Source organism: Orbicella franksi, chromosome 4, assembly GCF_964199315.1.
Source record: "Orbicella franksi chromosome 4, jaOrbFran1.1, whole genome shotgun sequence".
NCBI classification, from domain to species: domain Eukaryota; kingdom Metazoa; phylum Cnidaria; class Anthozoa; order Scleractinia; family Merulinidae; genus Orbicella; species Orbicella franksi.
Genome location: NC_138148.1, coordinates 24,807,543 through 24,834,520, shown reverse-complemented (window position 1 = coordinate 24,834,520; position 26,978 = coordinate 24,807,543). Strand labels below are relative to the sequence as shown.

Here is a 26,978-nt window from a genome sequence, read left to right as displayed (position 1 = left end):
CTTCAGGAATGGATGTGAAGGTGTCATATGACTTAATTTAGTGCCCGAAAACTCTCACCTTAGTATTAATTGCCTAAATTTCCACTTGATGAAGTACTTCTGGGACTAAAAGTGACATTGCAAGTAATGGTCAAGTCGCTTCTATAATCGTTTTGAGGGGAAGAACCAAGAATATAGTAAACAAGTTGTCATATTTCACAGACAACAATTCGTTCCAACACTTCTCGACATACTCCTAAGACGCACTCTTTGTTTGTTACCACTGATACTTTCTGCTCGGTAATCTTGGTGTGAAAGAGCAAGTGATGGCAATGTTCTTCAAAAGGTCCGTGAAACAGCTCAAAGCATCTAGTGCAGAGCAGTGCTTGTATTTTTATTGCAAGAATATAATAGTTCACAATACAGGACCACAGCTATGTGCGTCTATGCTGCCGTTGTGATGCTCAGTACTCAGTGAGTGCAAATGATACTTTTTAAGTAAATCCAGAAGAAGACTACCAAACATCGACACCTTGACTGAAGATCGAGAATTACGCTTAACATTAAGTCAATCGCTGTCTCGTACTCAATGAGTACAAATTATACTCTTTAAGTAAAACTAGTAGCAAGGCTACCGAAGATCGAGAATTACGCTGAACATTAACTCGATTGCTATCTCGTACTCAATGAGTACAAATTATACTCTTTAAGTAAAACTAGTAGCAAGGCTACCGAAGATCGAGAATTACGCTGAACATTAACTCAATTGCTATCTCGTACTCAATGAGTACAAATTATACTCTTTAAGTAAAACTAGTAGCAAGGCTACCGAAGATCGAGAAGTACGCTTAACATTAACTCAATTGCTATCTCGTACTCAATGAGTACAGATTATACTCTTTAAGTAAAACTAGTAGCAAGGCTACCGAAGATCGAGAATTACGCTGAACATTAACTCAATTGCTATCTCGTACCCAATGAGTACAAATTATACTCTTTAAGTAAAACTAGTAGCAAGGCTACCAATATCGAGAATTACGTTTAACATTAACTCCATTGCTATCTCGTACTCAGTGAGTACAGATTATACTCGTTAAGTAAAACCAGTAGCAAGGCTACCGAAGATCGAGAATTACGCTGAACATTAACTCAATTGCTATCTCGTACTCAATGAGTACAAATTATACTCTTTACATGTAAGTAGAACCAGTAGTAAGACTACTAAACATTGACAGCTTGACCGAATATCTATAATTACAATTGAAAATTAAAAGGTTTCACGATTTCCTTTTTAATTACTTTACAAATTGCTACCTTTAAAGAAGGCTACCGAAGATCGAGAATTACTCTTAACATTAACTCAGTCGCTATCTCGTACTCAATGAGTACAAATTACATTCTTTAAGTAAACTAGTAGTAAGGCTACCGAAGACCGAGAATTACGCTTAACATTAACTCAATTGCTATCTCGTGCTCAGCGAGTACAAATTATACTGAGTTGGCGATGTCATACTCAATGAGTACAGTAGATTTTTTCTTTGTTGTAGGAAAGCGAACTGAGGCAATCGACATGGCAATCAAAATGTGTAATGTTAATCCAATAATTCAAACATCCAGTTGACCTCTGTGTGACATACAAGATTCCTCACCAAATATCTGCTACATTGAGAAACAGCGGAACTTCAAATTGTCACAGATTGACAGGACAAGGTTCTAAAACAAATGTTTCAGTTTGTGATAAAACTAGAGTAAAACAATCTTTATCTTATGGGGCTTTCTCTTTATCATTGTATTTCTCTTTAAGTTTTGTTATTGTTTCATTGCTTAACTTTTTTTTCCCCTTTTTTTTTGAGCAAATGTGACCCTCCATGCAAAAACACATCTTATCCACAAAAGCGTTTTCCAGGGGGTTTGAGGTCACTCTGAAACTCGCTTTGAAACTCTTTTGAAACGTTTTGAAACCCTTTGGAAACCCTTTAGAAACGCTTTGAAACTCTTTGGAATGCGGAACACATTGGAAACCCCTTTGAAATGTTCCGAATACTCTTTGAAAACCCGATTTGAAAGTGTCAGGGAAAAAAATATTTTCCTAGTTTGCGTTCGCTGGCGTAATTGCACGACAGCACTGCATGTTAATTTTTTTTGCAGAAATGTTATTTTGTCGTATGACTCAGTACTGATTTATTTATGGCTGTGGAAAGATCAAAAGATATAACGCAGGTAAAACTTCTCCTAAGTTTAGTGGCGAAAATTGCGGACCCTTGCGAATGTAAACGCAAATAGGTTATTGTTTACATGCGAGATCAATGACTCGCCGTTGGCATATTTGCGCGAGGTGCGACCTTTTCTTTTGAATATTTTGTTTGCTACAGCGTAATTCTGCCTACATTTTCTCTAAACTAACTCTCAAGCTTTCCGAAGAATTTGAAATTATGTTTTCCACTTAAACTGTTTGCTCGTTACAAAACTTTTGCTTTCTTGCGAGTAAATATGAAACATGTCGGCTTTCAATCCCACTAACAAACTATTTAGACTCTGTAATTTGTTAAAGGCATTGTTAGTTCGGTTCGAATGGTTTTCGTTCCTTCTTTTGAGTAATTTTTGCTGTCTGTGTAAAGTTATCATGAACAGGCCGACAATCTGCTAGTGATATATCTGAATGAGTGTTTTATTGCTATGACCGGCAACGCACGTTGCGTTACAATCACAATGAAAAGATCACGATTTATGGAAATTATAATCACGTTCGAGGAGTCTCATTACAGTGCATTTGAAAGGTTTAGGTCTCATTTGCACATTTAGCAAAGCAACACTTGTATAAATTCCCTTATTTCAACTAGTCAAAAACGAAATAAACGGATAATTAATCCAGACGGCATTGCATGTTTACCACGTTGTCGAGTCCAACACACTGGTGGAAAAACTAGCTAAGAGTGCAAAGCGTGTCAGAACCCTTGGTTAAACTTCCTATTTTTAAGCAGAGAGCATTTCACTGTTTGAATCACTGATTTATCCCAAGTAGAACCGGAGAAATTTATTTTTCATTACTAGCCGTGATGCTACAGGAGACAGTAAGCCAGTTATCGGGATGGACACCGAAAGAAAAAACTTTCGCTGGCAGAAAAACTAGCTAAGAGTGCAAAGTGCGTCATAGAACCCTTGATTAAACTTCCTATTTATAAGCAGAGAACATTTCACCGTTTGAATCATTGATTTATCCCAAGTAGAACCGGAGAAATTTATTTTTCAAACTAGCCGTGACGCTACAGAAGACAGGAAGCCAGTTATCGGGATGGACACCGAAAGAAAAAACTTTCGCTGGCAGAAAAACTAGCTAAGAGTGCAAAGTGCATCATAGAACCCTTGATTAAACTTCCTATTTATAAGCAGAGAACATTTCACCGTTTGAATCATTGATTTATCCCAAATAGAACCAGAGAAATAGTTTTTACCTTTTTAACCGTGACAGTACCTTACAGTATTGTGTTACCGCTCACGTGCCAAAAACATACACATGCTTGAACACTGAAAGATCTGAAAAACCATGAAAACCAAAATGGTCGCATCGGCTTCTTGCGTTTTGCCATCAGAATATATTTTATGCAAAGAAGTTAAGCTGGTAGCTGATTATGGAATATGCTCAGGTACATTAATTTTTAGATGTCAAAAATGTGACAAACTAATACAAGGCGAGCAAGTGATTACTTGAATTTAGGTCGGTCTTGTCGAATTACAGGTTTAACAGTTGTCAAACTGAAAGTTCAGTACTCGTACGAAATTCTTTGTTCGCTGTTATTAGCTGTTTATCAGTTCCGGTACTCCTGGTACTAGATATGCTCTGTGGCCATTCAAACAATAACACTTCTTCGTAACTTCCGTTCAATTTTTGCTTGCCGTTTAAACGGACATAAGGTTATTATAACGGATGCGAAAATGTCACGAACGGTATTAAACACAAGTCGTTTGAACGGTAAGTTAATGTAAAACGATTTTCATGGAAGATTTAAACATGTAACAGGCTTTTTCGTCAGTTTAACAGAGGAGCGTTTCAGTGAACATCAAAACAGCGTGGTACAAAATATCTTGTTGCCATAAATTAATCGTCACATGATGCGGTTGTGGTCAACGACCATGAATACTCGATGAAAGGTTCTCACATGAGTGAACAGTTCATTGTGTCAACCTCAGTACATTTTTTAAAACAGAAAAGTTTTTAAGCTCATGCTAATTAACTGGGAAACAATTAATAACCAAAATTAATAAACTTAGCTGAAAGAACGCGTTGCAGGTGTAATCTAATACTCAAGACACTCTATCACACTACGTTACATGTCTTACATGCAACATTTCGTCAAGGGGTTTCAAAGCTTTCATAGGATAGGAAACCTGTTTGGATTGCCTTAAAAACAATGATAAACCCTTTGGTAACCCTTTTGAAAGCCGTTGCTAGCGCTTTTAAAAGTTCTTTGGAAACCCTTTAGAAACCCAGTTTCAAGGGGTTTCAAAGAGTTTCAAACTCTTTGGAAACGCTTTGGAAACTCGTTAGAAACCCCTTGGAAACCCTTTAGAAACCCGGTTTCAATAGTTTGAAACCCTTTGGAAACGCTTTGGAAACCCTTTGAAACTCTTTAGAAACCCTTTGGAAACCCTTTGGAAACTCTTTAGAAACCCCTTGGAAACCCTTTAGAAACCTGGTTTCAGTAGTTTGAAACCCTTTGGAAATGCTTTGGAAACCCTTTGACACTCTTTAGAAACCCTTTGGAAACCCTTTGGAAACTCTTTAGAAACCCTTTAGAAACCCTTTGGAAACCCGATTTCGGGAGTTTGAAACCCTTTGGAAACCCGGTTTCACCCAAATTGCCATGTTTCATAAGACGTGTTTTCGTATGGAGGGTCACAAATTCTATTTTCATAAGTAGGTCTTCTAGCGGTATTTCTTGCGTTTGGTGCTTTCCTGCTCTCTTCCAGTCACTCCAAGTGCGCTTGTATCGACCAATTAGCCAGCCTAATGTAATACTGTTTTCTTTCACCTTTAAGACCCTTCCAATCAAAGGTCTCTCTCGACCCCAGTTAGAGCAGTACACCGCCCAGTTCTCATTAACTTTGGGATGGACCTTAAAGAGAAGCAAATGGCAGTGGCTTACAAATTTGCAAGATTGCAATCAGTGAATCGATCAGCACTACTCTTCCCAAGAAAATTTCCCATTCTTACCTTATCTTGTTTCTTTGATTGTTGCTCATCATCTCTCCAACTTCTGTTCTTCCACTAAACGAGGAGCACGTGGAGCTGATGATCGACTTCTTGCCTGCTCCTGTCGTTGGCAGTTTAAATCTTCTGTCCTCTTGAATCTCTTTCTCAGATCATCCATTGCGGAACTTGCAACCACTTTTTCCTAAAAGAATCATGTATGCCTGGATTACCTTATAACATTACTTCTGTTTTTGACAAAGCAGGAAAATCATTTTACAGTTCTTTATTTTGTACCCTTGTTACCGCAATTTCCTCGATTTACGAACTTTCTCTGTCATCCTCGCTCTCTTCACTTTCGGATGAACTTGCGGTCACCAACGTTGTTGCTTTTACCGAGGGTGTTTGGGCGCTGACCTAAAAGCAAACACGTTAAGTAAACGTGTGGTAGAAAAATTACATGACGCCATGTTTTTCGAGGAGGGAATATCGGAAGGAATTTTACATTTCAAAGGTGTTTAGGTTGATACTTTCATGGAATGCTTCTTATAAGAAATGTACGGTGGATTACTGCCAGTATCTTTCCTAACACCCACACACACTGGCAACATATCATTAGCACTGACACTACTGATTCATCTCTTTAGGATTTGTAATATACCATTACCTCTGGATAACCTTAACATGCCCATATTAGTTTCAAGTAGCGTACCTTGGTCTTTTCAGCTGTTAAATCTCTCTTCCTAATATGATCTAGCCAACGGGCTTTTATGTCATACACCTGGTATTTTGCTTCTTCAAGGTTTTTCCTCACTTTATCGGTTTCCTGTTAGAAGGAAAAAAAAGTCAGTATTAAATTTTAAGGCACATACATATAGCGTATTAAAGGCATGTTTGAGTATATGTTTTTTTCAAGGTATGAAAAAATGGCCTCGTGGTCAGCTCTCGGGCATTTACGCCTTTTTCACGTCAGTGAGCATCCCCTGTCTTCATTCTTCAGAATATTTTGCATTCTACAGTTTTTGAAACTGCGAATTGATGTGTGGTCCATATGTTATCCCGAAAGATATGTTTCACCTTTTTGGACTGATCGACTTCTTTCTCCAGCTGGAGCTCCAGTTCTGTTTTTTCCTCCTTCACTTTGTTGAGTTGTTCCTGCAACTTTAATATTGAAAACTTTAGATGACGTGACTATGTAATTTCCATTTCTTATCGACCCCAACTGTAGCAAAGGTAACGTATTTCCCTTCAAGTCGTTATGTTTTGCAGTATTCAGTACATCGCATTTTCGTCTACCTATATTTCAACAAGGCTTAAATTTTGACACTAACTAATTTTCAAGGATAAAGTGAACGTACTGAGGCAACCTGTTTATTCAGGTCTTCAACCTGCTTCTCCAGGTTATCTGTAGCTTGCTTGTCACTGGCTTCATTTGGCTGCAAGGAAACGTGACACGGGCCGAATTCTTTGAAGACGTTAAAGAACGCTAGTCAGATTTGTATCACATGACCATGCAAATGCAAACATAACTCCTTCAGAGATCCAAAAGGAAAACTGAAGATTCAATAGACCATACTGTAAAATATTTGTGGTTTTCAGTTCAGTGTTATATTAGTGTAGGCCAGTGCATTCCTCCTATTATGGATAAACGTTATATACTTACCTTTGAAATTTTGACGTTAGGTTTTCTCAAATCGGAAATTCCCTCATCTGTTTTCCTTTTCTCGCGCAACTCATATTGCATTTTCCTCATCGCTGACAACGACTTTGTCCCTTTCGCCACTTCAGAAAGGTCCCTGTACCTCTCTTCTTCAGTCTTCTTTTCCAGAAATGTAAAAGAACTTGCCGTTATCGTGGCGCGCTTATTGGCCAGGAGCAGTTGACCTTGCCTGTACTTCTTAACGATTTCTTTGACTTGTTCAAAGCATCTGTGGCTCAGGGAAGCCACCAATGTATAGTACTGGAGATTCTATTGAAAAGTGAATCACCGTTTAATCTAACAACCTATACTATTCTTTTCTCGTGCGAGAATGTTTCAGAATAATATCGAGGACAAGTTCAGAATATGCTTAGAATATGCACTCTCCACTCTTCAGTGAAAAATAATTTGTTTAAGAATGTTCCCAGAAATTTAATAAAATCACCTGTTTTGAAGATAACTTCATTATGCCATTGAAAAGAATGTTTTTAACAAAATAACGTGTACAGCTCGGGACATTCATACGCGTACATGTGACTGTTGCATGTACTAGGCAAAGACGATTGTACTATACTCTGTAATCTAAGAATGTATAAAGAATATTTTAGTCTTAAGTGAACACATCAGATTTAAAGTTGTTCAAATACACGCGCACTACCTTTCTATTAACGTAATTCGAACTTACTCGTGTGTGCGACATAGAAGCAGTCGTGCTGCTACCGTAGATCTTTTTCATTTCTCTTATCCATTCGTGAGCAAGGGCTTTTTCTTCTGGAGGATTGTCTCTTCCCATTAATCTACCATGAGCACGTCCGAACAGGTTTTGCTGCATATCCCGAACCATCTTCATGAAGTTTGGTTCTTCTCTCAACATTGAAGAAGCACTTGCTTCGGAACGTTGCAAGGATTCTGGGTATGGAACGATGGGTTGGAACGTGGTAGGCTCTGAAATTGTCAAATCTGCACCCTGAAGGTCTCTCAAAAAGCTGTACCGTGGAACAGGAGAGACAATGTGCTGTGGAAAAGAGGGGATCAAGGTAGCCTCCGTTAGGGGTACATCTCCTGCTAGATGTAGATGTAGTGAATCCACTCAAGGTGAAGGTGAAGGTGAGGTCTCAGGTGTTTCGGATACACGTTCCTGGTTGGACATTTTGCTGGGATTATGAGAACGAACTTCGTTGACAAAAGTGAACAAACAATTGACTCCACTTAGCATCACTTGAAACTACTTTCGGTGTGCTCGTGCACTAATATTTATACCACTTGAAACGGAAAGTAAAACGTGTGTTTTCGTATAGGCCTTAGGTATTGGGCGTTGGGTAGTTAATAGATAGGCCAACGCGCAGGGATACGTATATGGATGCGTAAGAGGGTTGAGCACTGTGATTTTTGCATGCATTCATGTAGGTCAGTGAATAACATCTCAGTGCTTTGTAGAGATAACAAATGTAGTATGCCTGTCCAGCATCGCGATCTTTCTGTCCACTGTAATCACATGTCGCGGTAGAAAGGCCTTGCCCCAGTACAGGTCCAAACTATTAGGCGTAGGTCAAGGTGGGAAACAGGAAGATTGGCCTACGTATAAGCAACAAGACGCGTATTTGGGTTCAGCTGAAATCGTGATCCGTGATCCATGACTCAATGATCCATGACATGTCACGGTGCTAATGACTGAGAGTTTAGAAAGAGTCGGATTTCCCTAGAAAAAAACCATTGAAAAATAGCTATTTTTACTATAGTATTTGTTAAACAATAAAATATCCAGATTAAATCAGGGGAATAGAACTGTGGTCCGGCCGAAATGGATTTCAAAATGAGATATAGTCCCAGAGTTATTTAAATTGTACGTGCTTGTTGGCCTCCTTTTGGAACATTCTACTGGTAACACACGCATGTGAGATCTAATTGACGCTGGCAGAAGTATGATAACTTAAAGTCGCATGTCACGAAGTTACTAGATCCTTTCTTAGTTGGTAAAAGTAAACATGAATCGGTTGGTTTGCGCTCGCAGTCAATGCTGAAAAATTTGACTAAAGAGCGGCCAGTGTACTTGTACATCACTTTCCATTTGGGAAAGTTTCGGAAGTGAGGTAATGGCGCATGTATCCTGACGTCTAAGTTGACGTGAGGAATATACTTTGGCGTGAGATAACCAACACTCGAGCAAATTTAGAGTTTACTAAATTCAAATCTGTAGCTTGTTTTGAGCCTTGCTCAGGGAGGTGGATAAATTGTGTTCCTGTAGGATTTGAGGAAAAGTTTAGGAAACGTTGATGAAATAAAGTTTTATGAACATACGACCTGATGGATTTCGTAGCCAATTATTAGATGTACCCATTTAATTCCCGTTAATTAAATGATTACTGTCAAGAACAAAATCGACTGTGACAGAAAACTAAAACATGGATGGCAGTATTGTCACCATAAAGACTTCTTGGATTTTTTTGAATTAGTCCTGAACTGAAAATTCTCGGACTTTACATCACGTATATCATGATCTGCAACTTCTTGAGTGTTGGGTTAACTTATTAAGTAGCTGAAGAGTTGAGTTTTCACTGGTTGTTATCAGGTTTCAACTCATAAAGTGTCTTTTTTACTCAATCAGTAATTTTCGTAGATCCTTAGTGGCCAAACTGAAACCACCATGGTTTCAAGATGATTTGGCGCTTCTTTCAAAAACGGAAATCTAGATTTGGCGCCTATTTGCAACGTGTAACATTGGGTTGGTTTTTGATATCGAAATGTGGAAATTTTGTACCATTCTTCTTCTCTGTTTGCTGCCCCTTCCTCCAGAGTCGGTTCATTGCCCCTGCAGCCTAATGAGAGCTTTCTTTCCTCGCCGGGATGCAAATGTTGGCTCATTCCTCGGTAAGTACAGCTTGACGTGTACTGTTGCGATCGCTCGGTGATTTCAGCTGGTAATTGTGTTGTAAAATTGAAGTTTTTGTTCTCCTTGTGACAGATTGCAAATCAATTCGAGAAACAATTAACAGTAGCAGTGGTTCGACGGCAGCAGAGAAAACGACGCCAAGTTTCTTCAAAAGTCTGGCAGATGGTAGTGAATTGTTGTTGTCAATTTTCATCATAACGACATCTCTGTTGTTGTTGTTTACTGGCGTTATTAATGGATCGTACATATTGTGTTCCTGCTCTGTATGTTTTTTTGAAGAACAATTGTATTACCAGTCACCAGCACTCTGTGACAACATTAGATTCATCCCTTCCAATCGCAAAGAAAAGGAACTTGCAACGGTGCTCGATGGTGCGGCACTTGCCTTTAATATGTACGATAAAACTCGACTTTTATTGACTTGTGCTTCGGTTGTTGCCGCGGGTCACCTGCTGGGAATAAATGGTATTTTGTTGGACGCGATGGTACACCTTGCAGCACTTGCAGAAATAAAACATGTCTTACTTTACGCGGGTGCTCTTAGCACAGGAATTGCAATTTCAGTTGAGAAAGAAGCCTTGAAGGATGTCATTAAATTATTCTCATCAATGACAGTAGAAATGGTATTATTTGACAATGCAATTTCTACTTGCAATTCTTTCAAATCAGATTATACCCTCCTTACTGTTGCACTTACAAACTGCATTACCTTAACAGCATGCTTTATTGCATTCGGTATACATAAACTTTGTCGTTCCAAGACCTCGAACCAGGACTTTACACTGCCAACATCCACCAATGCAACCTTGTTTTTACACAGAAGTGTAGGAGATATCTGCGCCGTTTTTGTAGACTTGAGTTTAACTTGGAGGGAGGTTATTGATATGGTGAATTTCAACTATTCCTTTACGATTACACCATCGACAAGAATTACCTGGTGTGGAAAGAACTTGAGGTCCGACTTACCTCTTTTGGAGTATGGAATTCACAATCTAAGCACGCTTTTCATTGAGGACATGGGCCTGAAGGGTGGAACTCCCGACTGGGACGATGAAGATAGTGATGCAGACCGTAGGGTAGGTTTACGCCCTTTGAGGCAATGACACAAGTTTGCGTTACATAGCTGTAGTAGGAGTAGGGGAAGGTGGACTTAATTTCAAGTGTAGCTTTTCTTTTTTTTTTAAAGGAATATCTTTCAGAGGAGTCAATGTGGGATACAAGCACAGAGGATGTTTTGTCGGAAAGTGATAGCGAGGAATCTTTTGCATCACTGCCACAGCAGGTAACTAGTGAAGAGTATCGAGCCAATTAGTTTGTCATAAATGGTGAAACTACTGTCTAACCTAACAGAACTTACTAAATAATCCCCTGTTTCTTTGGTGTGCAAAGCCGAAGGAAAATTTTCGACACCCGTGAGTTGTTCATAGTTGTGCTCACTGACATTTCAATTTCAATTTCAGGACTCTTCGACACCAACCACTTGTGGTAAAGGCGGGCATTCCAAGAGGAGAGCGAAGATGCTGAGTGAAGACCAAATGCGCACCGACCAAAAGGAATGGTGTTGTCCATTAAAGTGTTCCAAAAAAATAAGCTTTGGAGATTTTAAGCAGGCCAGAACGTCGTTTTGGGGCGATTGCTCGGAAAAGCAGCAGCAACAGTTCGTTTTTTCCTTTTTCCAGGTTGCAGGCAGGACAACAGTGGCACGTGCTAACGACTTGAAATTTCTTATAGCTGGAAAGCAGGTGTGCAGGAAAGCATGGCTCAGGGCCCATCACATCTCCAATGGAAGGTTAGTTGTAAACAGTGATTTGAAAGCACAAGAAAGGTCCGAGGGAAAAAGGCAAACTTTGTAACCAGGAACCAAGTAGCAAAAACTCCACTCAAACTTTCCTCTTTTTAGTGAAATAGAATTTCATGGAAGTTATAATCAGCAATGAGAGGCACGAACCGCCAATAACTCTGCTGTTGAGAGAAGTGCAACTCCGAAATCCGTTCGCAGTATGCGTAAGAGAAATATACGAAAGTAGACTCACGCAAGAGACGTTGTTTTTGGTGAAACAGCAACAAGGGCAATATGTCAGCAGCCCCATACAGTGATACTTTGAAAATTTGCCCTTGACTAAAATCACATTTTTCGATCTGAAGGTTCTACAGTCTTTGGGATGACTTCAAAAGGGGGCGTAGATCTCTGTCATCGATGAATAAAACTTCTTCGAAAGGCCTTTCTGCAAAAGCAATTAAGGCGAGGGCATGGTTTCAGGAATTTGTGAGGACATCTGGAGATAGCATGCCACACGAGGATAAAGTCTGTCTCCCTGCTTGCCTCACCAAAAGGGACATCTACAAGATGTACCTTCAGGATATGGAACGTATGAGGAACCCTTCCACAGTGTCCTGGGAGACCTTTCGTAAAGTCTGGGAGAATTACTTCTCTCATGTAACAATTCCAAAGGTATGGTTGACCGACAGTGGCAATTTATGTTTGTTTTGCTTCGCTGAAAATGTTTTTGTTTTTATACTAATGTTTTCATACTAACGATAGCTTGTGGAAGAAAACAATGTAAGTTGATTCTTGTGTACCATTTTGACATATTGCCATTTCGTTTCCAAAGTAAAAGACAAGGATTTTGCTCAAAGGTTTATTTATGTCATGATGTGCTTCTCGTATCCTAAATTAAAACCTAATTTTTGAATTTCTTTTCTTCTTCTTCCTCTTCTTCTTCAGGAGAGCCGATTCACAAAATGTGGAGTATGTGTCTTACTGAAAGACTATTTGAAAGTCACAAGAAATAAGGAAAAGAGGGAAGAACTGATGATAATGAAGCAGTATCATAACAAGCAGCAGATGTAAGTTTTTTTCTGCATTTATAAAACCTTGAAAAGGAGCTCGTAAGTGGGCGGCTTCTAACTACTTTTGAAATACGTTAGGCAAGAGAGAGAACAGTACTACCGCCACCAGATGCTTGCTGAGGAAAGACCAAAGAAATACCTTAGCCTGATAATACACGGGATGGATCAAGCAAAAACAAATATTCCTCGCTTTCCAGAAGCTTCAAAGGTAGGCTAAGAATTCCCCTTTCGCATCTGAAGATCACTAATTTATTGCCCACCAATCGATTCTCCGTTGGATGTCGCTTTGCCAACAACTCAGTTTTATTTTTCATAAGGCTGCGGAATCCAGCTTTCTAAGGACGTATGTTACTGGCGTGTTCTCACATGGAGATGGGAAAGCGTTCGCATTCATTGGCAAACTGGAGTGGCCTCATGACTCGAATTTGATAATCAACATTCTCGTTAACGTTCTCCTTAAAACAGCAAAGGTTTGTAAAAATAAAGTTTTGTCTGATTATAGCTCGAACTTAAACGTCTTACATTTACTGATTTCAAATAATCATATTTACTTATTAAGTAACTTTGTTTTCTCTATGTAGAGATTAAATGGTAGATAGGCAAATTGATGTAAAATCTTGCCAGGAGATTCGTAGCTATTTGTTTCAGATGGGTTTCGTGTAGGTTGTGCAATATATTGTGGTGTTATAATTCTTACACTTCTATTCTTTAACTTCTTTTCCTGAAATGGGTATGCGGCGCAAAGAGTATGCGATTCAGCTGAACAGTACATATAGATAGGAGAGGCAGCAGCTCCAGGAGGAGTAGTAATAGTACTATTATAACACTTTTTCTCAGAAGGGAAGATTACCCCCCGTACTATACTTACAGATGGACAATTCTTACCGAGAATGTAAGAACCGATACATCATGGCATTTTGCGCTTTTCTCGTGCAGAAAAAAATATTTAAGAAGGTGGGTAGAGTAATACTTTTACATAAACTTCTGGAAATACATATACTGTGTTACAATGTTGTTCAAATTGAACTGAAGAAATGTGTGTTTGCTAAATATTTTAAAACACCAATGTGTTCGCACAAAATAAGTAAAAAAATCAATCAATCAATCAATACAAAAACAAGCACATTCTTCATATGTTCTAAGGGACCAATACACTTCCTGCAGAAGGCCACTTCCAGTAAAACACGGTATTTTCATAACAAGAAGAAAGGTTGTTTTCACACATGTAATATTTTTTCACAGGTCCGACTCTCGTTTCTAATGGTGGGGCATACTCATGAGGATGTTGACCAGGTTTGATTGATTTTTTGGAAAAGCTTTTTTTAGTTATAACGAAGGACAAGTTGATATGCTGATTCATAGAGGTGAACTTTGGAGCCCTTTGTTGGAGCCCAAACATGGCGCTAACATTTCAAAATCTGCTAGGGCGGCTAACTTACTCTCCCCTTTTTGCAAGTCATTTGATGTTCGAATTCCAAACAAAACATTCGAAAACCAATCCTTTCTTTTCTTTTCTAGTTTTTTTTAGTAGGATTGCTCAAAAACTTCGAAAGACAGCTGTGAGCACAATTCCAGAGCTTTGTGAGGCCATATCCCAGAGTTTTACACCTAGACCGGATGTTTATGAGGTGACACAGATGTATGATTATAAATCCTGGTTGGAGCCTTTCGCGTCGCAGTTGTCAAATCACATCTACCCACACGCTTTCAAATTTGAGAAGGAAGGGACTGTTCAGATGTTTTACAAGAGCTGGGCCAGTGACGAACTGTGGTTGCCAAATGAAGATAGTGGCCTGGTTGTTCTTTCTAGTGTTCCCACTGGTAGACGAAGTCTCCTCCGACCAGACTACAAGAAATCTTTGGAAATACTAGAGCTAGCAAACAAAGTTGAGAAGTGTCGCGTGAGACTCGATATCTGCCAGCGTGGATGGTGGAGGGAGTACCTTTCATCAGAACAGGAGATGAGGAAGCTGTGGTCTTCTGCCAGTGAAGAACAACTGTTAGAGATGGGCAAAGAAGGCTGGTTTATTTCCCTTCTCTCGCCCTTCAGCCAAAAAGATCTGAGAGAAAATTCCTTGGCAGGAGAAAACGAGACAGATATGGATGGGAAACTTGCAATGCTTGTAGAAAAAGTTAACAAGTTTCCAGAGGTAGTACTATAAGGTTTAATAGCTCGTGTTAATTGCATGTTCCTAATACACTCTAATATATATTTCGCTGTTAAGTATTTATACGAGATTTTTCAAATATTACAGTTGCAAAAAGCCTACGTAAACCTGACACTTTTCAGGTAGTAGTACACCTTACATTACTTCTATTGTAAACAAATGTCATGCACGTATAAACTAAGTAGGAATGAACAAGTCAACGTTTTGCCTGCATTAACTATACTTCTTTTATTTGATTTTAGGTAGTCGTAGGACGGCCAAAGAAGACTCAGGTATGACAGGTATTCTTCACCTTACACGATAACCGGTGCCCCTTGTGCTGCTCTAATTCTAGTAACATTCATTGAATTGGCTTTGTTGCGTTGGGTGTTGTCTATCCAAACCGAGAACTAGCTGCCTACAGTGCATGGTGCTTCTCTACGAAACAATCCTGTTGAGCAAGTTCATCAGGCCAAATAGACCTCTTTAGCTTGGGAGGTTTGTTTTCCCATTGCAGACCACGTGATGATACTCTAGAGAATTCTTGCTTTCAAATTTTTAAATAGTCACATGTGTGTGAATGATTAATTTTAAGATGGATAAAAGAAACATTCTCTAGAGAATATCACGTGATCAACAATGGCCCGAAAACAAACCGCCTAAGCTAAAGAGGGCTATTAAGAGAGGCGTTTATTATTTTCAAGTATTTTTGGCTCCAGAAAATCCACACTGCAAAAATTTCAACATTTTTAAGAGAATTGCTGAATTGGACATGAAGAATACCGAAAACAGATATTTTTAAGCCGTGTTTCTAAATAAATTTTTCATCTATTCATCGCGGTTGAACGCACTGAGTACATGATTATGTGACGCAGGGAACTGCTTGGAACATAAGAAGTATTAGAAAAGCACTAAGTTACAGCCGAGTGCAGCACCAGTTTCTTGGGCCGAATAAGTCTTATTCAGTTTGTGTTATACTCTGCATTTCAGGTAGCAAAGAAAAAGAACGAGATAAAAACAGGGAATAGAAAAAGAAAAGGCGACCAAGAGGAATCAGAACAAAGCAGAAATATAACAGCAAAGAGAAATAAAACAGCTTAGGAAAGAAGTTGAGGTTACAACCGTTTGTTCTCTGTAAACGTACCGTATTGCTTTTTACTCACACAGTATAATGTATAGTCACTGAGTTTCACATCGCCAAAGATTCAACTGCAAGTAAAATTCTTGGTCTTTGCTTATTATTGTTCTTGACACAAAAGAGCGGTATAATTTGTACTCATCGAGTACAACGTCACCACAGATTTATCTTAAGGATAATGTTCGGCCGTCTTCATCGTAGAAGCACTAGGCATGATCCTAAGACAGAATAAACCCGTATCGGTGACATTTCCAGGGCCACTTATTCGGTTGCTTAGCTTTATCGAGATTTAATTCTCCTCTAGATCTTTTTATCGCCAAGCAATATATTGCAAACAAAGTGGTGCTTATGTTTTAATTTGTACTCAATGAGTATATGCCACAGATTTCTTGTGTAGTGTAATTCTCGGTCTCAATTTTGCCAACCTAGATCTGATTGCGAATAAAGGCAGTGTCAATGTAGAAGTTGCGAATAGAGCTGTACCGATCTTTTTAGACTTTAAAAGTAGTAATTTGTAAAGTAATTAAAACAGAAATCGTGAAACCTTTTAATTTTCAATTGTAATTATAGATATTCAGTCAAGCTGTCAATGTTTAGTAGTCTTACTACTGGTTCTACTTACATGTAAAGAGTATAATTTGTACTCATTGAGTACGAGATAGCGATTGAGTTAATGTTAAGCGTAATTCTCAATATTCGGTAGCCTTGCTACTAGTTTTACTTAAAGAGTATACTTTGTACTCATTGAGTACGAGATGGCGATTGAGTTAATGTTAAGCGTAATTCTCGATATTCGGTAGCCTTGCTACTAGTTTTACTTAAAGAGTATAATTTGTACTCATTGAGTACGAGATAGCAATTGACTTAATGTTAAGCGTAATTCTCGATATTCGGTAGCCTTGCTACTAGTTTTACTTAAAGAGTATAATTTGTACTCATTGAGTACGAGATAGCAATTGAGTTAATGTTACGCATAATTCTCGATCTTCGGTAGCCTTGCTACTAGTTTTACTTAAAGAGTATAATTTATACTCATTGAGTACGAGATAGCGATTGAGTTAATGTTAAACGTAATTCTCGATCTTCAGTCAAGCTGTCGAAGTTTGGTAGTCTTCTTCTGGATTTACGTAAAAAGTATCATTTGCACTCACTGAGTACTGAGCATCACAACGGCGGCATAGACGCACATAGCTGTGGTCCTCTATTGTGAACTGTTATATTCTCGCAATAAAATATAAGCACTGCACTGCACTAGATGCTTTTAGCTGTTTCACGGACCTTTCGAAGAACATTGCCATCACTTGCTCTTTCACAGAGTGCGTCTTAGGAGTGTGTCGAGAGGTGCTGGGACGAATTGTTGTCTGTGAAATATGATAACTTGTTTACTATATTCTTGGTTCTTCCCCTCAAAACGATTATAGAAGCGACTTAACCATTACTTGCAATGTCACTTTTAGTCCCAGAAGTATTTTATCAAGTGGAAATTTAGGCAATTGATACTAAGGTGAGAGTTTTCGGGCACTAAATTAAGTCATACGACACCTTCACATCCATTCCTGAAGAGTGACGTACTGTTGAATTACGTACTCTATTGCGTGAACAGTCTCGAATTTCGTCGCGTATCGCGTGTTCAATGTTGTGCAAAGGCTGAACAATTAAAAACTTACGTGTACCTGTGCTCGAGTACTTGTGTTTCTCCAGTGTATCAATATTATTGATAATCCAACGAAAGTGAGGGGAAATATATCATATACATCGAGGGAAAACTAATGCTTCGAGTCATGAGGATGGATGTTAAAACCTTGAATTCGATGCGCTAGTGGCGGCAGGGTTTTCCGACTTTCCAAGGTAAGCGTGAATAATACAGAGCTCTGGTAAATTAGAATGAGAATTGACACCGTAATTTATTTACTAGTTGTAAATTCCGACTTAAATGCGAGGTTAAACTAAGCTAGAAATAACGGGTTTCCATTAATTGAGATATTAGCTTCTGCCGGATTGTAGGTTGTCTCGGGAGGTTGTTGATAACCCAAGGCGATCGAGGCCGCATTTATCCTAAGTCAGTGAAAATACATCAACGGACAGCACAATTTTCGCCGAAAATGCTGCCATCAATACGACTTAAATGCTGTATTATTTAATTTCTTGACATCTGCGACATTTTAGGATATAATATATAGGACAACTTTTCGCGCTACAATTTATCAACCCGCTTTTATTAAGGAAAACGATGATTGACAACTAATACCTTCTTTGCCATATTTTGGTGAGCAAAGCTGAACACGCATGTTTCATTCTGAATGTTGGTTTTTGATTTGCTGTTGGCAGACTTTTTAAGTTCACAATCGTACTGATTGGGTTTATTTTGTACTAAAGAAGTCGTACTTCTACTCATTGAGTTCAAATTTGGTGACCTGTCTTCATCCTACTTCCTGATTGGTTGGTAAATACTTGTTCAGTACAGTGAAGTCAACTTAATGAGTTAGCGATCTGTGATTGGTTTATCGCATACTTATTAGTTCATTCCAGATTCTTTTTGTGTGTTCCGGAATAGTTTTAGCCTGTGTTATATATACATACAGCGCAAAAGCATCCTTTGAATACACAACAATTGGATCAAAACTTTATGTTTTCTTAATTCAGGCTATATTGTAATTCAGTGATCTGCTATGATTTATTTTTTTAATTGAAACCTGGATAAACAAAAGCGAAGCGCACTTTGACTTATAAACTAAGCAAAACTCAAATGTGAATTAAAAATTATGTCCTAAAGCAAAAACCTAATCTACCCTAGTCCTGTCCTTGCCTTTCGTACAAAAAAACTGAAATGGAAATTAAAAATCGTGTCCTTATGAAACAAAAACCTAATCTGCCCTAGCCCCATCCTTGCCTTTCATACGTAAATTTTGGCAGCGCTTGCCTATACTTATATTACATGTTTCCCAGATGTGGTTGAAATCCTCAGTATTCCGGCACTGGTAACCAAACAATCTGAGCACTTCAGCGAAAAGAAATCAAAGTCCTTATCAGTCAAAAGATACAATACTACATACATACGTACGTACGTACGTACGTACATACGCATCTTCACAACTTTTAAAGGACAAGTTGGAGTTTAAGTCACCCATAATTGCAAAATTTTTTTGTGTAGACCAGACCTTCTCAAGCATAACATTAAATCCGACATAGAAGGAAAGATCGGTTGGTGGTCTGTAACTAGTTGAAACTAGTCATAGTTGCAAACTTATTGAGAAATAACAATTGAAAGTCTGGACTTGTTGCAAACATAACTCAAATATTGCATGACAAATTAAAATACATGTAACACAACATTAAGTAATAATAATAATAATGGCATTTCGGGCAGTATATCCACAGGGTGGCTCTTCGCCTGCCCGATGCTAACTAAATTACAATTGTAAAAAGATTAAAAGATATCTAAGAATTTATATCTATATGTAAACGAGATAAAATTGTGTTTTAAGATATGCTAAAATAAGTAAATGAATAAATAAATAATTAAAATTATGCCAGGTGTTCTAAAGCTCTCTTAAAAATAATGTTTTTGGTGTCTTTACAAAATTTAATATAGTCTTGGCAGCACCTCACGTTGCTGGGCAACGTGTTAAATAAACTTGCAGTCTGGTCCTGTAGAGTATTATTAATTAAAGATCTCTCTAACTGAATGCTGTTACTAGATCTTAAGCATCTTTCGTGTTGAAATACATTAAGTTTCAGATAACTTGGCCAATATGGGTTGTGAAGGGCTTTGTGAGTTGCTTTAAGTAGGTTCCATTCGTGCTGTTCCTTTACAGGAAGCCATTTGAGTTTCGTAAGGATGTCTTCGGATGACACAAATCTACCAAGCACAAAACTAGCTGTAGCCTTTTGTACTCTCTGGAGATGTTTCATTAAATAATCTGGGAGTGAGTGGTATACTATGTCATTATAATATAGCTTGCTTAGAACCAGTGCCTGTGCCAAATTCTTTTTGATATGGAAAGGCACGATGTTCTTTAACTTCCTTAGGGTTGTTAGAGTAGCATAGCAGGACGCTGCTACTTGTCTGACATTTCCTTCCCAGTTCAGATGCTCATGGATATGAGACCCCAATAATTTAGTGGTGGTCACTCGTTCCAAGGGGATGCTGTTGATTGTGATGTCGAACTTTTCAGTGTTTAAATGATGGACCTTTGATAACTGCGGAGTAGATAATAACATCAGCTTAGTCTTGGAAGGATTAATGACTAAGTTTGCTTCACGTGACCACGCTTCCAATTTGCCTATACTTGCAGAAAGTTCAGTTAGATTTGATTGAAGATCTGCTGGTTTGCAGTGTGTGTACAATGTGGTATCATCAGCATATTGATGACATTTAACTCCGCGTACATATGACTGAAGGTCAGCCACGTAGAGATTGAAAATGAGTGGCCCCATGATAGAACCTTGAGGTACGCCGAAACTCACCCTACAAAGCTCTGACGTTTTGTCGTCGACTTGCACAAACTGTTTCCTTCCTGTAAGATATTGGATCGTCCATTTAAGATATTCCTTGGAAAAGCCCAACAGGCTGAGCTTTTCAAGAACAGTCTTGTACTTGATGGTATCAAACGCCTTAGAGAAATCGGCTAGTACCATGAGGGTAACTTCTCCTCACTTCATGGCGCGAATAGTCATCTCTGATCCCTAATAGAACAGTAGTCGTTGAGTGTCCTTTCCTGAAGCCTGAGATATTCTCTTTTAACAGGCAGTGAGAATCAATGTAATCGATGACTTGGTGGTGTACGAGTCTTTCAAAAACTTTTGAAAGGACCGGAAGTATTGATACCGGTCTCATGTCTGATACACTGAAGGTAGAGCCACTGGTCTTAGGGATTGGGATTATCCTCACAACTTTCCAAGCGTCGGGAAATGTTGATGTGGCAATACAGGAATTTATCACGTCTGTCAAAGGTCCTGCAATCAGGTCGGCTACAGGCTTTAGGAACTTAGCTGGTATTTGGTCAGGTCCTGTCGATGTATCGGAACAAATTAATTTGATTTCCTTGAGGACCTCTTCATATTTAACGTGGCGCAAAGTGAATGATCTTTCCCCCATCAGGCATGGCTGCAAGCTATCAACAAAGTTCAGTAGGTCTTCTTTTGCGTCAACACCTGCATTTCCGGTGGTGCGTTGGGCAACTTCTGCAAAATGCTTGTTAAGCTCATTGACATCCAGACGTAAAGGCTGTGGACATGGGTTCAAAATACGGTGTATAATACGCCAGACCTCTTTCGGTTTCGTTGATGATAATGCCGTATTGATGAACGATCGTTTCGCCTCTTTGATCGTTGTTTTCAGACGATTACAGACGTCGCGAAAAGCTTGCCAGGCATCGGGTGTTTTTAACGAGTGTGCCTTGTGTCTTAGTACATTTCTCTGATTTTGAAGACCTACAATTTCCTCATCATGTAACCAGGGAGCTGGTGGCCGTGTGACCTTTGTGCGTGTCAGTGGAGCGTGTCGCTCAATACAGTCAGAGATGAGTGTAGTAAACATCTCTAGCTTTTCTTCAGGATCATCTGTTGCCTGAATGACACTAAATGGAAGGGATGTAAAGTCGCGAATGAACTCTTCTTCCTTGAACCCACGCTCTTTTCGAATCATTTTAAACCTTGGAACAAAGCGCTCAGCACGAATGTTGAGGCACGCGTAAGGTGCATCATGGTCGCTCACATTTGAGCATGGAAGAACATCAACATGTGTAACACGCTTAGGATCATTTGAGATTATGTGATCAATCAAGGTCTCACTGTGAGGTGTAACTCTTGTTGGCTTTTGCACGTGCTGTGTTAGGTTAAACGTGTTCAATAAATCTGTATACTGTTTTGTCAACGGTGCATTTGGCTTCAGCACGTCAATATTTAAATCCCCAGTAACAAGCAATAAACCGTCCCACGAAGTTGACAGATCCGCCAACATGCTCTCCATTTGGGACATCCACTGTTGGGTATCTAGTATTCTTGTGGATCTGTATATGGTTCCCATTAATAAGTGACTATGTTTATTGCGTCCTTGAATTTCAAGCCACAAGTGTTCTAATTCAGGGTATCTTGATTCAATATCCTTACGCCTTTTGTACCTTACACTTTCTTTAATGTATGCACCAACGCCTCCACCTTTGATTTTATCTCTGTTCCTAAACTCATTAGCATAGCCAGGAATAGTTACATGGCTAAGTAGTTGTGGGTTGTCTTTGAGCCATGTTTCGCTAAGCATGACCACGTCAAAACCATATCTTTGAATGACGAGGAGTAGCTCGTCGAATGTTGATGTCATACACTGCATGTTGATGTGCATAAAAGAAAGTTGTTTTTGTCTTGCAATGAGAGCATCGAAGTGGCGGTCGGAATTCCAATGCAAATCACTCGCAGCATCATCTGTCGTGTCCAGAGCGACTAGATCTTTTACTTTAAAGAAGGGAAGCTCAGATAATGTACAAGTACTACATGTCCAAATACCAGGCTGGTTAACTTTGATGATTTTATGGAAACTGGCGTTGCTGTTTACACAGCGAACATGAATTAAATCATAACACTTATCGCACTGAAGATGTTTGTGGTTTCGCTGAACTGGCTTTGAGCACTTTGGGCATTTGGCAGTAAATCCGCTTTTTGGTTTTAGGTTGCTCGAAGACGTATCCAACGCGGGTCCAGGATGCGGATGAACGTCCCCACAAATTAGTATTGCTGAGGCAGTAACATTGAATGATGCGGTAGAGTTGTGATAGTAGAGTGGGCGACTCTTAAGCCATTTGCATTTCCTCGTGGTTGATGTCGGCGAATTTCGACTCCATTTGATAGGAGTTTCGATGAAACACCGATTACTTTCGATTGAATTCACCTTTAGGTCCGACTTGTAGGTAGAAATTTCAATATTCAGAGCCAAAAGAAGCAATAAAACGAAATTAACTTCGGAGACTAGGAAGACACGTCTTTCCATGACCACACCTTCACACCTTGCTTAATGTATATGTTTATAAGTATATGTTTATAGGGTATGACTGTTGTTGACTACAGTAAGAACCGCAAAGTTAAGAACCTGTTAGGCTACAATTTGCCAGTTAAGCACCCTTCACATAAGAACCATTCACAATTTGTTTTTTCTTTCAATAGAAATTAATAACCTGATTAAGAACCTAGGTGGCCTGATTCCACAGTTCACACCATTTTTGTAAGAACCTACAGTACAGCCCAAAAATAATGCATGCGCAAGAAGTGGCGCAAGAAGTCCTTGTGCTGCAAGAACACGCAAACCGCCACAAGAAGTGAAAGTGTCGTGTTTTTGCGGTTTACCCGCAAGAACATTTGAAACACAAGAAGTGTAAAGTCTAACCGCAAGAAGCTGCAAGGAGTTGAAAATCTAACCGCAAGAAGGTGCAAGAGCTTATGAATCTTACTGCAAGCCGCAAGAAGGCGCAAGAAGTTGTTGCAGGTCAAACAGTCTGTTCGTTTATAAGTGCCATGTTGGTGGTCGAAATGCTCAGCGTGTGCTCGCAATGTTATCTATAAGATAAGTCACTGCAGTGGGAAGAGATGTATTTCCAACAGCTGAGACCAGATCTGGATTTATGTTTGCTTATACTGTGAAAATAATATTGAGCGTACTCACTTATTACATACTCGTGTGTTCATGACAACCTATGGGAAAAAACATTTCGATCACTTGAACAGTCTGCTGGCAGATTATGTGACAATCAGAAAACATCCCCAAATAATGAAGTTCATGAAGAAACAGTCCATGTAGAAAAATCAAACTACGATGCAGTTAGTCTGGGTTCCAACGCTTTTTGCTTCTTGCGACTTTTCTGCGACTTTCCTGCTACTTTCTTGCGACTTAGCTGCTACTTACTACTTTCTTGCGACTTAGCTGCAACTTTCCTGCTACTTTCTTGCAACTTAGCTGCTACTTGCTACTTTTTTTATTGCGACTTAGCTGCGACTTTCCTGCTACTTTCTTGCGACTTAGCTGTTACTTTCTTGCAACTTAGCTGTGACTTGCTACTTTCTTGCAACTTAGCTGCGACTTTCTTGCAACTTTCTTGTGATGACGGCAGGCCAGGTTGGATTTCCGAGAAACACCACCTCATTCAAATTACTTCAACGCCGAGGTCTTGTACATCCCAACCATCTGAGTATTCTTGTCAATTGTCATAACGAGATCCTGATACCATGTACACTTACGAGAAATAATGCGATTTCTGATGCAGTAAGCCCGAGATTAAAATAGTTCTCGATTATCTCGTCGTGCATTACTGCATTGTTCCTTATTGCAGGAGAGTAAGATGGAAGCATTGCCAGCGGCGTAGAGCACACCGAAATGAAAGTAAAAACAGCGAAAAACTTCATAGCTATACTGTAAAGCCAAGGCAAAACAGACTACTGGTTATTGATAGGAATCCACGTTGTTTTCAAATAAAACAACCTGGCCTGCTGACGCAAGCTGCCTAGCGAGGTAGCCAGGCAGCTAAGTCGCAAGAAAATAGCAAGTCGCAGCTAAGTCGCAAGAAAGGAGCAAGGAAGTCACAGCTAAGTCGCAAGAAAGTAGCAAGTCACAGCTAAGTCGCAAGAAAGTAGCAGGAAAGTCGCAGCTAAGTTGCAAGAAAGTAGCAAGTTGCAAGAAAGTCGCAAGAAAGTAGCAGAAAAGTCGCAGCTAAGTTGTAAGAAAGTAGCAAGTCGCAAGAAAGTGGCAGCTAAGTCGCAAGAAAGTGGCAGCTAAGTCGAAAGAAAGTAGCAGCTAAGTCGCAAGAAAGTAGCAGTTAAGTCGCAAGTGAAAAAAAAGAGAGAAAAGTGTATGTCCCTTTGAAGCCACCATACTTATCTCTGTCTCAATCTGTTAAGTTATTTTGAGACACTTCCGATTCAGAGGTTGCTTAGTACATGACCAAAATCTTCCCTTTGTCAGTGATAAAATCTACTGACTGATTTATTCGCGAACGAAAACTCTCTCCAAGGAAGACTTCAACAGTGTAAAAGAAAGTACATGGCTTACACTTTAGAACTTGTAATGTTAGTCACATCATGACGAAACTTCGCAAGATCTCTTGTGTAATGGTAGCCGCATACGTAGTAAGGTCGACGATTTGTTTGTTAGTTGGTACAGCTGAGAATCAACTTCTGTTATATTTGTTTACGTTTTGATGGATTGAAATACAGCTTTGTAGAACATGTAAACAGCAGCTCACACCAGTGAACGAATTTGAAGTTTCATCAAATGTGGATCCATTCATTACTTTTTCTTTGGCCGTTCCCGGGGATCGATCCAAATTCAATTTAAGTTAGGCTCATGAAAACTTCGTTGTCTGAACTGAACTGAACTTTAGATTTTAAATTGTCAAGAGTTAAGAATTTGTTGTTTTAATCTTCTTATGGTAAGTGCTGGTGTCATTTCTGTTTTTTAGTTGTGTTTGTCAGTTGTGTTTTTTAGAACCCGTCGCCAAGACGGTACTGTCTTGATACAGATTTTTGTGTGCTAAGATGTTAGCCCAAAGAAGTTCTTGCAGTTTGAAAATCCTACCACAAAGAAGTTCTTGCGTTTCGAAAATACAACCGCAGAGAAGTTCTTGCAGTTTTAGATTCTAACTGCAAAGAAGTTCTTGTGTCTTGCAGGATCCAAGCACAAGTGACCTGCAAGAAACCAAAAGAAGTTGCCATTTTGCGGATGCAAAAAGAAGTTCTTACGTGTGCATTATTTTTGGGCTGTACTGTATGGAGGTTAACTTGAAAAAAACCCACACTCTGATATGCAGGTTTTTATTCTAGTACATGTAAATGACTCTGTGAGCTTACCCTTTATTTCAGCGATGACGTTAACATCAAGAGGGGTGAAGTCTTTCGTTCTGTGCCTGGTTGACTGCATGAAAACATCCTGGGTGAACAGTTTGTCCACCAAGCAATGAGCCATCTTTGTTGGTTTACTTGCCGCCTTTGCAAAGTCGTAGTCAGTCTTTGTTAGTCGGACACTGGCAGAACCTCCAACAGTGCAATATCCTAGAATTAAGTAAATTATTTATTCCACGGGGGTGAAGTTACCGATAATTGAAAACAGGATTTAAGGAGTAGTAGGCAAGGTTTTAGAGCTCGTAGCCTAAAGGCAGTCCAAGTATGTAGAAGTTTTTTTTACTCTGAAACAAAGCCATTTTTTCATGTATGAATTTTGGTACATAGTAGTTGATAAACTAGTGCTTTCAAAAGAGGGTTGTCTGAACTACCTTGTAAATTTAATTGGTATCATATCATAATATATTTTTCTGTTACTCATAATTTGGAAAATTAAAAGTTCACTATTCTTTTATATCAAGCAAAATGTCATACCTGCCAACTCAAGATTTGACTGTTGGAAGACATCATACAATATCCAGTCCGGATCTGCAGATGTAGGTTCTGGTAGGGAAGGTCTGCTGGGGTTGGATGACTTAAATGGGAGGTACTCTGCAGACTGACTGAACTGTTTTGTAGCCACATCAGGGGTAGAGAACATAGGTGGTGGGGGTTGCTGGTTAAAGTGCAAGTTAGTCTGCTGCAACAGCTTATCCAGTTTGGCTTCTTGCCTTGCAAATGTGCACTCCAGCCTCTCTAGAATAGTTCTTATCAGTTGTAGTTCAGTGGAGGTACTATCTTGCCTATCAGCATTGCATGCCTAAGTAAGAAAATTATGTTAGCCATGCATATATATGAAAAGAAAATGAATTTCTGTGTTGAAATTTGTAAAAACAATACAAATGTACGTTGTTTTAACTAAACTGCATAAAATTCTCTCTTTTCCTAGATGGCAAAACTAGAGTCAAAAAACAAGAAAAACAGTACTAGCCGTCTGTTCGATTATAATAACATTGTGTGCGTCATATCAGGCTGTATTGCCTGGAGTCTGGCTCCAAAATTACTTCAACGTCATTTAAGTCAATAAAACGAAAATGTGGTATGCTATATAATCTAACAATTCTCACAATAATATTTTCAGTCTAAAATCAGTAAAAAAATACGAATATTGATTGAATATTGATTGTCCCCACTGACCAAGAACCTGGAAGGTCCTGGAACAGGCTAAT

At 39.1% G+C, this 26,978-nt stretch overlaps 4 protein-coding genes across 9 annotated transcripts in view; 2 read left to right on the top strand and 2 right to left on the bottom strand.

Annotated features, from left to right (window-relative positions):
• LOC145484985 (uncharacterized) overlaps nt 1-26,978 on the bottom strand; it is a 61,694-nt gene that overhangs the window by 22,980 nt on the left and 11,736 nt on the right. The window contains exons 7-8 of one of the 2 annotated variants that reach the window (XM_081463619.1): nt 26,245-26,569; nt 25,720-25,920 (exon numbers count right to left, since the gene is read on the bottom strand). In XM_081463619.1, coding sequence (XP_081319745.1) covers nt 25,720-25,920; nt 26,245-26,569 — 526 coding nt within the window. Of the gene's footprint in view, nt 1-22,916; nt 25,921-26,244; nt 26,570-26,978 lie in introns of those variants that run through there. The other variant, XM_081463618.1, reaches the window with a different exon arrangement.
• LOC145485021 (uncharacterized) lies at nt 1,347-9,024 on the bottom strand. Of its 3 annotated transcripts, XR_014049124.1 has the most exons (7): nt 7,552-9,024; nt 6,831-7,136; nt 6,526-6,603; nt 5,880-5,993; nt 5,474-5,584; nt 5,192-5,372; nt 1,347-5,093 (listed from the first exon to the last, which is right to left on the bottom strand). XR_014049124.1 is itself a non-coding variant. In XM_081463668.1 (6 exons), the coding sequence occupies exons 1-5, from the start codon at nt 7,738-7,740 to the stop codon at nt 5,489-5,491; spliced, it is 783 nt and encodes a 260-aa protein (XP_081319794.1). In that variant the 5' UTR covers nt 7,741-9,024; the 3' UTR covers nt 5,349-5,372; nt 5,465-5,488. The 3 variants fall into 3 exon arrangements, 1 of the variants encoding a protein (XP_081319794.1); XR_014049123.1 differs by having other exon boundaries at nt 5,192-5,584; XM_081463668.1 differs by lacking the exon at nt 1,347-5,093 and having other exon boundaries at nt 5,349-5,372; nt 5,465-5,584.
• On the top strand, nt 10,957-14,305 carry LOC145484973 (uncharacterized). Of its 2 annotated transcripts, XM_081463603.1 has the most exons (8): nt 10,957-11,038; nt 11,217-11,545; nt 11,902-12,208; nt 12,482-12,603; nt 12,685-12,814; nt 12,924-13,076; nt 13,444-13,560; nt 13,849-14,305. In XM_081463603.1, exons 1-8 carry the CDS (start codon nt 10,964-10,966, stop codon nt 13,903-13,905), a joined length of 1,290 nt encoding a protein of 429 aa, XP_081319729.1. In that variant the 5' UTR covers nt 10,957-10,963; the 3' UTR covers nt 13,906-14,305. The 2 variants fall into 2 exon arrangements, with proteins under 2 accessions (XP_081319729.1, XP_081319727.1); XM_081463601.1 differs by having other exon boundaries at nt 13,444-14,305.
• LOC145485044 (uncharacterized) lies at nt 14,333-17,199 on the top strand. 2 transcript variants are annotated; one of them, XM_081463694.1, is made up of 3 exons: nt 14,333-14,756; nt 15,017-15,046; nt 15,744-17,199. In XM_081463694.1, the coding sequence occupies exons 1-3, from the start codon at nt 14,343-14,345 to the stop codon at nt 15,852-15,854; spliced, it is 555 nt and encodes a 184-aa protein (XP_081319820.1). In that variant the 5' UTR covers nt 14,333-14,342; the 3' UTR covers nt 15,855-17,199. The 2 variants fall into 2 exon arrangements, with proteins under 2 accessions (XP_081319820.1, XP_081319821.1); XM_081463695.1 differs by lacking the exon at nt 15,017-15,046.